This window comes from Silurus meridionalis, chromosome 4, assembly GCF_014805685.1.
Source record: "Silurus meridionalis isolate SWU-2019-XX chromosome 4, ASM1480568v1, whole genome shotgun sequence".
Classification (NCBI taxonomy): domain Eukaryota; kingdom Metazoa; phylum Chordata; class Actinopteri; order Siluriformes; family Siluridae; genus Silurus; species Silurus meridionalis.
The window spans coordinates 9,916,013-9,928,299 of record NC_060887.1 but is presented as its reverse complement, the minus strand read 5'-3'; the positions used below and the strand labels follow the sequence as shown (position 1 = coordinate 9,928,299).

At 37.3% G+C, this 12,287-nt stretch overlaps 1 protein-coding gene across 1 annotated transcript; it reads left to right on the top strand.

The window, feature by feature from the left end:
* Positions 1–7,541: 7,541 nt before the first annotated feature.
* On the top strand, positions 7,542–9,634 carry apoc2 (apolipoprotein C-II). Its single transcript, XM_046847949.1, has 4 exons — positions 7,542–7,630; positions 8,027–8,089; positions 8,239–8,401; positions 8,513–9,634. Exons 2-4 carry the CDS (start codon positions 8,041–8,043, stop codon positions 8,607–8,609), a joined length of 309 nt encoding a protein of 102 aa, XP_046703905.1. The 5' UTR covers positions 7,542–7,630; positions 8,027–8,040; the 3' UTR covers positions 8,610–9,634.
* The last annotated feature ends 2,653 nt before the right edge of the window (positions 9,635–12,287 follow it).

Genomic DNA, 12,287 nt, shown 5'->3' with positions numbered 1-12,287 from the left:
AATATTTTTGGGCCTAAACAGAGTAAAATGTCATTTTCAACATGTCGAAGCTGAATACGTAAAATATCTCTCAAGCACATTCAAGTTGCGTTGCATAGTCATGTGTGTCTTGTACAACAAGGAATGTTGATTGCTTTCAATCATACATTTCAGTAACTTTGGGAAAACACACCCACACCCCGCACTAAATACCTTGGGGTAATTTAGCTCAAGACTAAGGCTATTAGACTATAAATGTAAATATAGACAATGTATTTTATGTAAAATCCAGAAAATGCTGCAGTCAATCTGCAGTCATGATTTCCATCCATGTGCTGCACATCATAACATTTTCTCTGCTCTAATACTTTGTAATACCTTGTAGTTAATAATCGATTCATGTAAATTAGCTAATTGGTGCAACAGAGCAGGGAAAACTAACAATGCAGCAAAAAGCTCTGAAGAACCATGTTTTAAATTTAGTGATCTATATTACCAAGCTTGAAAGCCAAATCATGATTTTAAAAATAAATGAATGAATGAATAAATGAATGAATAAATAAATAGATAATACATTAACAAATTATTCAAACCTCTCCACTTTTTCAGGAGACTAAATGTGCATGACATCTTTACTTGGCTTAATGAAAATTCAGTGAACTGCTTGTTTAAAAATGTGAGATTCCAAATCTATACTAAATGCCAAATCAACAAAATAGAAACAAAAACCTGATTTACATGTTAACATTTTATACCGAACTACAATTTGTGTTGTTTTAGGACTTTTTATTTAGTTCACTTAACAATTTTACCATTATCAGAAAGCTGACTAAATTTGAATGATCATTTAAATAACACTGCATGACTCTGACATGTTTTTGGGAGAACATGGCACAGGGGTTCTACACAGACAGTAACACAGACTCAGGACTGAACCTGAGGAAGAATTACTAACCACTTTACCACCACACACTAGGATCGTCTCTAGGTTACATATGTAACCCTGGTTCCCCGAGGGAATGGGACGCTGTGTCAACAACGCTTTGAAAATGCCACCACCCTCTGAACCACGTGTATAGTCTGTCCAACGGAAGGGCATGACATCCCCGGCAGGGTAAGGTAGCAACCCGGAAGCTACAAAAAACATGTTGTGGAGACGGCACTAGCATCGGAGAGGGAAGGAAGCACTCACAGGGATGCAAGAAGTGTTGCACCGACAGGCAGTGTCTTGTTCCCTCAGGGAACTAGGGATACAAATGCAATTTAGAGACAGTCCCCTTCAGGAACTTGAGCTGCATCAACAATGATTTGGGAACAAAAGTACAACACCCGTAGACAAATCCCTGCCTAGTGTGAATGGGTAGAGCTAATTTGAAGGATTGAGGGGCCAGGAGTTGCACTAAGGTATGACCGGATGAACGTCAGAGGGGTGGACCAACCCACAGTGTTGCAAATGTCCTGGACAGAAACCCCAGATGAAAAGCTACAGTTCAGGTTAAGTGAGCCCTGAACCCAAAAAGAGAGGGAAGACCAGGTGACTCATTAAAAGAGGAGATAGCATCCACAATCCACCTGCTGAAAGTGGTGTCCAGTCTGAGAGGAGCTGGGTGAGTAAGGGAAAACCAAAGGGGACTGTGCGAGGTCTCTCGAGTCGCAACCCACATAGCAATTTTTCTCTGGCCCAGCTCTGGCCCACACAACTAGCTTTTGCTTGGCCCACATACCGCAATGAATTACTGTCCTAGTGTGGACCAGGTCTGGATTCCAGACAAGCGCCACACATGGGTCATAACTGGCCTAAGTCTCAGCCAAGTTAAATACCCATAACTGGTCCTAAATGACATCTGGCCCATGTCTTGTGAGCCGCCTTAAAATCGGTACCACCTCTGCCAAACCGGGCCACGTTTGGCCCACATGCTGTATGCCAGTGCCGGATGAATGCCAGCTGTGCCAGATGAATGCCAAATCTGGGCCAAATTTGTTTGCTGATGGGAAGCAGGTCCTTGTGCTCTGTAAAACTTTCTACATATTTGCTCCACCACTTCTGGGTGGAGCTTCCATTCCCTGGGAATGAGCCTCAAAAGAGCATCTGCCCCCCTGATGGTTGATGTAAGAGACCACGGATGTGTTGTCCATTCTGACTAAACTCGAACTGAATTTTGTAACTGGAAGAGACCCAAACTAAATCTTGTAGCCTCTGTCTACGGTGCACAGGACCAATCAAGACATGATTGGCAGAGCAACCCCGTAAGAGTAGCAAGAGAGGAATCGCTGGAAGGCTGCTGACTGCCTTTTGGCAGCATCACTTAACAGGCCAGTTGGCACGATAGGGGTTTTCAGCAAAAAAGCTTTGTGCCTGTCACTGAGATCAGAGAGTGTTAACCACAAGTCCCTCTCGACGGCCACCAGGGCTGTCATAGACCGGCCAATAGCCCTAGAAGTCTCTAGGATGTCATTGTTCTTAGTTTCTTTTCGCTCGTCCAGCTCCTTAAGCAAGTCAGCCTGATATGCCTGCAAGACCACCACGGTGTGCAGGCAGTCACCAACCTGACCCGCCGCCATGTATGCTTTGCCCACCAAAGCCGAGGAGGTCCGAAGGGGCTTGGTAGACAACAAAATATTTATATCAATATTTAACACAGACATCTTTTCATTTAAATATTTTCTTCTGGCTTGTAGGGCAATCTACACTTCTTCCAAACAGAAGGGAAAATAATCGCTAGAAATCTTTCAATTGATTAGGCTTGACTTTTTTTGACAGTGTAAATTTCATTCAATGTAAAATATATACTGTTTATGTACTCACACAAACAGATGTAAAATCTAGAAATTGAAATATATACAGTGGATTTCCTTATAAATTGACAGCAAATATTCCTTAGTGTGAGGAATGCAAAATGCTTATTTACATGTTATTTATGTATTTACATGTCTTGAGTTGGAGTACATTTAAATAAATTACTTAAAAAAACTACATATTGAGTTGAAATCAGGGTGCATATTTTTACAGGGTGCGCTTTAAATTTTGTATGATTAAATTATATTTAAAATAAATAGTCAAATGTCACCCAAAGATTTTTTTGTTTGTTTTTAATTCTATTTTATATGACCTATATTATGTTTGGGTCCTTCCTTTGTTTTAAAACATGTTTTTCTCCAAAACTTTGGTATACTACACTGAAAGCACAAAAAGACAGAGCAATGTAGATAGGTCTCTCATCAACTACAGATGAGAATAATTACATGTTACCTGCCAGTTCGACCGCTTTTTCTCCACCCCAGCTGATGCTCAGGTACACCCCCACTGCCACAATTGGTTATTTGCCAATTCCCACCCACTGGTTCGCTCACCCCATCATACTACAACAACCAACCAAGGAGTGTGAGGCCACCAAGACAGGTGGAGCCGACCAACCACATCCTGCTGAACACATTCTTTTGTATATATCACCTCACAAACACCTGACTGTTTAGTTGAAATTTTATTGACACTTGGCCATGCTAAAAGTATGTTTTATTGAATGGAAAAATGATCATATTTATACTGTAACAAAGTGCAGGATGAGCTTGTAGTCAATTTTAAATAATATAAAAGTAATTTGTATAATGACAGTGTTACATTACTCTTAATGCAAACTCTGTTTTGGGAAAGAATGCAATTAATAAATTTGCATTAATATAAAATGTAATAATAATTCTCCCACATATACATATCTTTTTTAATATTATGTTTGGGTGACATTTGCCAGCACATATTAATCAAACTTGTTCCACTTTTAGATGTGTAAGAGTCTGATGTAAACTGGGATATTTAATTAATTCTTCACTACTTCATCTGTTACTTTTACGTACTGTTTACATTACTATAATTGGGATTGAGTTTTTCTGATATGAGATTTGGGTGTATCCACATATAGACCTATCTATCTATCTATCTATCTATCTATCTATCTATCTATCTATCTATCTATCTATCTATCTATCTATATTAGAGCTGTCAAAATGTAAAAAAAAAAAACTTCTAAAAATTATTTTTAATGGCACAAATTTTTATTAATGCACGATTAACGCTGCACACATTTCTTTGACTAATTTTATAAATAAATAATAAATAAATAAATGAATGAATATAAAAGGGGCAAAGTTAAAACCTTCAACACAATGCATTTATTCACTATGTCCTTTCTTTACTCAGATACAAAAAAAATAAATAAAAATGAACTACAGTGAAAATTTATTTTTGATTACTAAACATTTACATTACTCAAATTTGTCTCAAACCAAGCATTAAAAACTGCCACGATTCTCTTCTTTTTTGTCTTCTTTTTTTCTTTTTCATTTTCTTTATTGGCAGTTTGAATTCTTAAGTAGTGCATTACCGCCATCTACTGTGGTAATGGATCAGAGACGTTTATCCCCATTCCCAAACAACAACAAAAAAACGCCATGGTGCACACATCCAGCAATTAAAACCGTCCGTGTGGAAACATGGCAAAAGTTCAGTTTGGGGTCCAGATGATTTACATAATTTAAAACACCATAATTCATTCAAAACAATTTACAATAATATTTTGTTTTCATGCTCTATGTTGAGTATGGTTTCACTAATTATAAAAAATACATTTGCAAAAAAAGCATCCATATTCGTCCATGTCCATGTTGATTAGAGTATTAAAAACTTGAAAAGTATTAATTTAAGGTACATATAGAACAAATAAAAATGTGCGATTGAATTGCGATTAATCATGAGTTAACTCATTTTGCATGTAAAAAAAAAGTTGGGAATACATTTCCCTTTTAAAAAACTTCAGTAGTAGAATAAAACGTCATTCATTAAGCTGTGTTCAGCTTCCTGTATCCTTTCTAAACCATCCCTTTGTGTGTGTCACTCCTCTCAGCTCATAAACATACTATCTCACTTCACAAATATCCCTGACTTGAAGAATGGTGATCTAAAAGAGCCACTTCAAAAGTATTGGAACAGTAAAGGCAATTGTTTTGTTCATGCCATCTAAAGCTAAAGAAGATATTGAAAATGTGTAGAAAAGATATATAAATGCCATTAGGAGAAATATAAAAATCCATTAACCAAAATGTCCACATATGCAAAACTATACTTAGTAATTTCAGGTACACTAGTTGTTACATCACAAGTTCTAAATGAAAGTCTGTGTTCATAGTGTGTGTGTGTGTGTGTGTGTGTGTGTGTGTGTGTGTGTGTGTGTGTGTGTGTGTGTGTGTGTGTGTGCGTGAGTAATTTGGATTGCACTGCAAATGCAATAGTTAAGAGTTGCGCTGGGAACTGTAGTCATGTTTTTAAGCTATGAGTTCAAGGAAGTAGAGTATCTCCCTAATCCTAACACATCTAAATTATATGTAATATTCGTTGCAAATCGCTTGCTTGGGACAACAGTGCCAACTGTGGGATTCTTCCAAAGTGATTCTCATCCAGTCTTGTTCTTCAGCTTTTTTGTGGCTGTTGTTGCCAGGGAACAAGAAACATGTGTCAGTCTGTTGCATGTTACAAAGTTTTTTTTTTTAATGGGGTGTCAAAAGGTGCCATGTGCCAAGTTATTCAAAATATCTACATGTCAATATCAGACAATTTATGTTGAAATTCTGGTCTATAGTCCCATAGAACATCTCTAGGGTAACGTATGTAACATCTGTCGTTAGCGTCACACAATGACATAGAGCTCCCAGGACGGGGCCTTGAGAGAGGAACGCAGTTTCTTTTTACACATCGAAGGCTCGAAGGGCTTGCCACCCTTCTGGGAGAACCCTCTGTCTGAGCCACCACTGGAGGAGTCTCATGTGCATTAGGGAAAGTGCCGAAAAGGGCCCATGTGCAGGATACCTCAGACTATGATGCGGGTTGCAGAAAGTGATTGTTCAAACTTACTGGACAGGGGAACTTTCTGCTCATCAGCCAGCCAGTCTATCTCTAGCTTGGCTACGGTGTGGGTCACAGCCTCCAGTAGCTTCTCGTAAGCCGGTTCACAGAGAATAGCCCAGGGGAATCATGAATCATAGAGAAATGCATGGGGAAGAAACCACAGAAAGGCATGCCTACGAAGCTTGCGAACGAGAGCTGGAGCAGGCAGTTGAGGAAGGAGAAAGGGACAAACCCGTCTGCAGACCCTCTGCCAGGTCCATATGTAAACCCTAAGAACTAGCATGCCGCTCCACCTCAGCAAGAGCGTGGCCAGAACCACGAGGAGTTAGAGCACCCCCCTTAAGTGTTCTCTGGGAGCAGAGCGTTCACATAGACATGTGAACACAATGCACAGAATATGCACAGAATGTGCGCAGAACATGCACAGAATGTGTGCAGGCCGCTCCCTCGGAAACCGACCTAACGTGTTCGGCTCACAAGCAAGCGACACCCAGTCTTTTGCATGGTCAGAACAACCGCTTGCTTTTATTCCTTTTTTTTTTTTTTTGACATTTTACCATTTACTTAAACCTGTAAGGAGACAAATACACACAGAGCGCTTTCTGAACAGTTTCTGAATGTCATAGTGTAGACCAAAAAAATAACAAAAAAGGCCTGGCTGTTCCCATATTTATGAACAGAAAATCATTAATATAATGTGTGTTGTATTAGCTTTGAGCTATGAGAGTGAATTACAATTGCTCCACCAGGTTATCATCAGGAAAAAACAACAAAAAAAAACTATTCAGCCACCCTGCCATGCATAATGACCTTGGTCTCATGTTTAATTTTCACATTTTCATTATGATAATGAACACTGTATTTTTGTGTGAGACAGCTAAATGGCTACCTCACATCCTAATCTTTTAAATGCATATAAATAAGTGTTTATCTTACTTTTTTTAAAAACAGAGATAATTTTTTTTTCATTATACAATTCAGTACAAAAAGCATGTGAAAGGTAACTGTGTAGTCTCAATATTTGTTATTGATACCAAATATATTGGAATCGTTTAACAAGCTGCTAAGAAAATCCAGAGTCCAGGGTGATGAGGACAAACGAAAACATGGATTCAATTTACATGAATGACACACACACACACACACACACACACACACAAAATAGTGAGATAACCTAAAATAAACCTGAGATAAACAGGCTGACGTGTCAAAGATGAATTAGACTTAGGACTGCAAACATGTGCCAGACTACTTGCTCAACAAAAAGGTTCGTATTCATAGTACTACAACAGGACTAGTTAGGAGAAACATGAAAATATGAAAAGGCGCTAATGTTTTTATGTTTCTAATCTATTATGGTAATTGAACATATTCATTGAGGCATTTGATTGGATTTGGATAATGCCTGGATTCCACCAATTGCTATCCAGATCGCTGTCTACTTTCATATCAATGACCAATGGTCCAAACTAAACCAAGGAAGCAGCCTGAATTTTTACAGTGATCATTTTTTCCCAGATTTTCAGTAAATTATTTTAACAATAAGGTACATCTGATCCCATGTTCACTCTTACACTGAGTGACACCCCTCCCTCTTTTTCTACACATTCCCTTATTTTCTTGCTCTTTTTCTCTCTCACTCAAATTGCACTTTGGCCTCTTGATAGTCAACACATCTGCCCCATATATATATAAGATAGACCGAAGTGCCTGACCTGCTAAAACACGTTACACACTTCCTTCTGAGGAGAAACAGTGAGTACAGTCATTATGCTCTTCTTTCATTTCTGTGAATCACACTGGAAAAAAGTCATCTTTTTTCCAGTCATAATGGTTTTATAGTGTTTATATAAAAAATATTTGGATTCATATTTCTTGTTGGAGCAACTGGCAATATGTCACATTGGTAAAAAAAAAAAAAAGCACCTAAAAACTGTTGTAGCTATTGTATTCATATTTACGCTAGCAAAAAATATTTTCTAAAGGGTCTATTTCTTCTCATCATTTACATATTCTGCCATTAGACTAGAGCAATGATAGTAGAATAGCATCCACTTCTGGGACAAGTTCTTGAGATTGTTGACTGGAGATGACATTCTAAGGAAAGCAAATAGCACAAGAAGTAGTAAGCTTTGTTTATTTTCTCCTCAGATCCAGTAGTCAGCATGAACAAGCTGGTCATTGTTACTGTGCTAATCGCAGTCTTCACCTTGGGTATGTAATAATACAAACATATTCATGTGTAAAAAAAATTCAGTTTGGAGTCCCATGGATTATATTTATAGTGCACATTTTAAAAAGAAAATCAGAAGAACAGTTCTCACTTAAAGCTATGAAAAAACGTCTGTGATTTGTTATTGCAGGTGCGGAGAGCTTCCGTGTGCCCAGAGAGACTGAAGAAGGCGAGGAAAATGGACCAGTTACTTCTTTGTTTGGCAAACTGAGGGGCTATTATGATTACAGTGTAAATGTTGCTGGTTCATATGTAGATACCATAAAGGATCTCAAGCTGGATGAGAAAGCTAAGTGCGTGAACCTCTACCATCATCACACTACTAATCAGTGCAATCGCTCTCAAGAATAACCACCTACTATAAAAGTTGTTCATTTCAGTGCAATTTTTGCTTCCTTTTTTAGGAACTTGTATGAGGAGACAACAGGAGCTGTGCGCACTTATGCAGGCATCTTCCAGGATCAGCTTTACCACATGATCTACTCCTCAGAGAGTGCATAAAGTTCTTTAACTCTTATAACTCCATTTTTTAAAAACTCTGGTCCTCAGTAATGCAAAGCTGGAGCCCCTTATCACAACCTGATGCAGCTACAAGGAGCCAACACTCATCACTATGTGGCATAACACTATAGATGTGTTTCTACCCAGTTGTCGTCCCATCACACTAATGCATACAGCATCTTAGCGAAGTGCATGACAAGGGATATATATGCTGTAAACATTACAAACCAATGAGTACATAGTTTCAATAGGGGTGATTCATTCCTTTTGTCAATGTAGCTCTCAGGTGCACTTCTGTGTAAAAAAATGTAAAATACACAAAGAAAATATTCATTATTACAGGAAATTTAAAAGCGTCTTGGCCTACAAATATGCTAACAAAAAGCTATGTAATTAATCATGTAAAATAAAATCAGGCATTTGTAGAAAGTCTATAAAAGAGTCCGTTTTTGAACTTATTAAAATTATTTCACATTATAAAATGCTATAAAGGTTTTATATAAAAAAAAAAATAAAATAAAAAAAAAGGTGGCTAAACATAGAAATTTCATCATCTGAGTCATTCTCAGTAATATATTGATATCATTGTATAACTTAATGCAAATAAAAAAAAGGCTTGACTTTTTTGTTTTGTTTTATTGTGTACATTTTTATTATGTCTAGCCAAGTGCATTGTTCTGCAAGCCAGAGGTGCTTCAGTGTCAAAAGTCAAAAGTACCAGTAGAGACACACAATTGCATAGACTTAATGTACATTAACTTATTTCCAGAATGACAATGCCCCTGTACATGAAGCTACATTTGTTGGGGTTGAAGATCTAGAGTGGCCTGCTATAGAGTACTTACCTCAACCATATTGGACACCTTTAAGATGAACTGGAATGCTGACTGCACTTTACATCAGTACCTGATTTATTTATTTTTTTAAACCACCTTTGTAGCTCCAAAATCTAGTGAAACATCTTCCCAGAATATATGGCTTGGACCATGAGTAAATCATGTTATTTAAATAAAAATATTAATAGATGGGTTTTGCCACCATTGTTTTATTAAAGACAACCTAAATTCTAATATTTGTTCCATGAAATTCTATTAATTTATTTCTTATTAGAGTTTCTCTTTGCTGCACTGCTTTCAGTATGTGTATGTGGATGTTAGATTTCTTGTCCAATCAGAATTTAGCCTCTATGTGCTGCCGTATCAATCTAATCTGCGCAGGCCCTTTATAATCAGTACTGCTAGCCTTTATATCTTAGTCTCTATAATCAATGGGTCTGCTTCTTTAACCAATCAGATTTCATATTCGCCTCACAGGGCCAGCTAGATATCCCAGAATAGCGTCAGCATATTTCCGTCCTCTGATTGGTTGGTCAGAGGTAAACTGTTACAGCCAAGATCGACTGGCAAAACACATCTCTGCACACATGAATACATTTGAGTAAGACTTTTTTTTTATCCCTACAGAGGAAGAAAAATTTATTTGGTCTCGGACATACTTAAAAATACATTTTTAAGAAAAGCTAGACATCATGAGGAGAGGTCGGCCAACCCCGAAGCTAGCTAGCTTGTTCTCCACTTCCAGACCAGTTAATACGAGCAGTTAAAAAACCTTCTGTCTATGCACAATCCAGTGAGATCTTGTAGATTTTTGGATCAGAGATTATTGACCATTCTTAGGTCAAGAATAAAATGTATAGAGGATAGGTCTTTCTTAGTAGCTGCATTTAGTAGCTGAAATGGTCTAAAACACTTCCTCAGTTTAAATCTATGCTAAAAACTTAATGTATTATAGAGAAAAACGAAATATCTTGTGCTGTGATTAGTTTGTTAAAAGTTGGTATACTTATATTACTGAACAGCACTTTGGTCAATGTCTTCATCTTTTAAATTGTGCAAAAGTCTATAACTGCTGCATTTGGAATCGTGAAATGAAGTTTCTATGAAGTTTATAGCTTCCTAGAGAGGGATGCAATAATAAAGTCAAGTAGGAATAAAGGCATACATGCATTACTAATTCAAAACATTTCATAGAAATCCAGGTCTTAACTTTAGCCAGGAGCCTTAAAAAATAAATGTGATTATGGATGCTCCAGCTCAAACATGTCAAACACACAGTTCCCTTATATCCAGCTTGCGAGATAATATCACTGTTTAGTTGTATCTATTCAGTTTTCCTGAAACAGTGCCCCATCTCTGCCTACAGGCTGCTCAACCGCTGTGCATGTTTGGAAGTACATATCTGTGAGAGCAACCTTTCTCAGGTATGAGAAGACACAGAAATTGTCTCACTAATGCACACCTTCACTCTATCCTAAGAGTTGACATACAGAACCAAACCCCAAACATTACCGAACTGACAGCGAAGAAAAGGTATCAACCATCTCATTTAGGCAAATGTGCATACGAGCAGAAAAAAACTTCACAGCAGTTTTGAACTGTTTTGGCTGATGTTTCCATATGATGTGCAGCTTTTCTTGAAAAGCCTGTTTTGTAAACATCTTTGGAATGTATCTTCGACCAAATCAATTTATTTTCCTCTATCAGCCATTGTGGAATGAAAAAACAGTGGATTGCAAGCTCTGACTAGTGTGCTCATACAGTCAAAGGAAGCAGATGAAGAAGGAAAATGCAGATGTTATTGTATGGCTGCTAGGTAGCTCCATGGTTAATTAATATGGTGTTGCCATATATGCCATTATCAAGTGTTTCTGTCATGCATTAAATTTTTTCTGGTATACAGCCAAGTTAGTATATTCAAAGAAGCACTTAATAGGTTCACTAGACTCTGCAAACTTGAGAACAACATATTTTGTTCTTGACCGTGTTTTGTCAATAGTAATATATCAAAACAGCCTTGATGGTTAGGATAGAAAGTCATGAAGTGACCAAACATGAATTACATGCTACTTATTAGCTACTTATTTTAGTTTTTGATTCTGAATATATTATTCAGCTTGTTTTGTTATTTATTTCAGAAATCCCTGTGACATATTCAGTTACATTTTGAATGAAGTAACTGTAACTAGTTACTATTTCTTAGTAACTAGCACAACACTGCTTATTAGTACATAATGAGGAATGTGGGTGTTACACACGGTTAAAGAGGGTATCAAGTCTGTATATGGACTGTGTTTTTTGGTACTTCCATAGAACTGCTTTACTTTTGCTCACCAAACTCTTCTTCTTGTAGTATATTTCTTAACTTGGTACTTTAAATTTGCTAATGGATTTGTTGCTATTGATAATAATTGCCAATGACCCCAACTCAACAGCTTCAGGCAACATGTATTTTAAGCTACAGGTGCCAACACTGTTGATTCTGAAGTCCTCATGGCAGATTTCCTTCACCCTGGCAATGTATGTTGGCTTAAATCTGATTTGGATAGACTATAACATAAATGTACACTACTGGAAATACAAGAGGAGAGCTATGAAATAAAGAGAATAGATTACTGGGGAAAACTTATTCTTGGACAGAAATATATTAAACTGTAAGTCAGTGATTCTGATAGGGTTTGGACCAACAGAGTGGACCTTGACACTCAAAATCTTGACCCTCTAGTGTTTGTCCCTCTACTTAGACCAGTATCTAATTGAATGCATTATTATTTCATGAGTTTATAAGCATTTTTGGACAAGTAGCACACAGTGGGTAGAAGCTATGAATATTTTTTTCCAC

What these genes read in the sequence shown, in the direction of transcription:
- apoc2 (XM_046847949.1), top strand. Translation starts at nt 8,041, where the DNA reads ATGAACAAGCTGGTCATTGTTACTGTGCTAATCGCAGTCTTCACCTTG. An exon ending in AATCGCAGTCTTCACCTTGG is followed by an intron (nt 8,090 to 8,238) that starts GTATGTAATAAT and finishes TTGTTATTGCAG; the next exon opens with GTGCGGAGAGCTTCCGTGTG. An exon ending in AAGCTGGATGAGAAAGCTAA is followed by an intron (nt 8,402 to 8,512) that starts GTGCGTGAACCT and finishes TTCCTTTTTTAG; the next exon opens with GAACTTGTATGAGGAGACAA.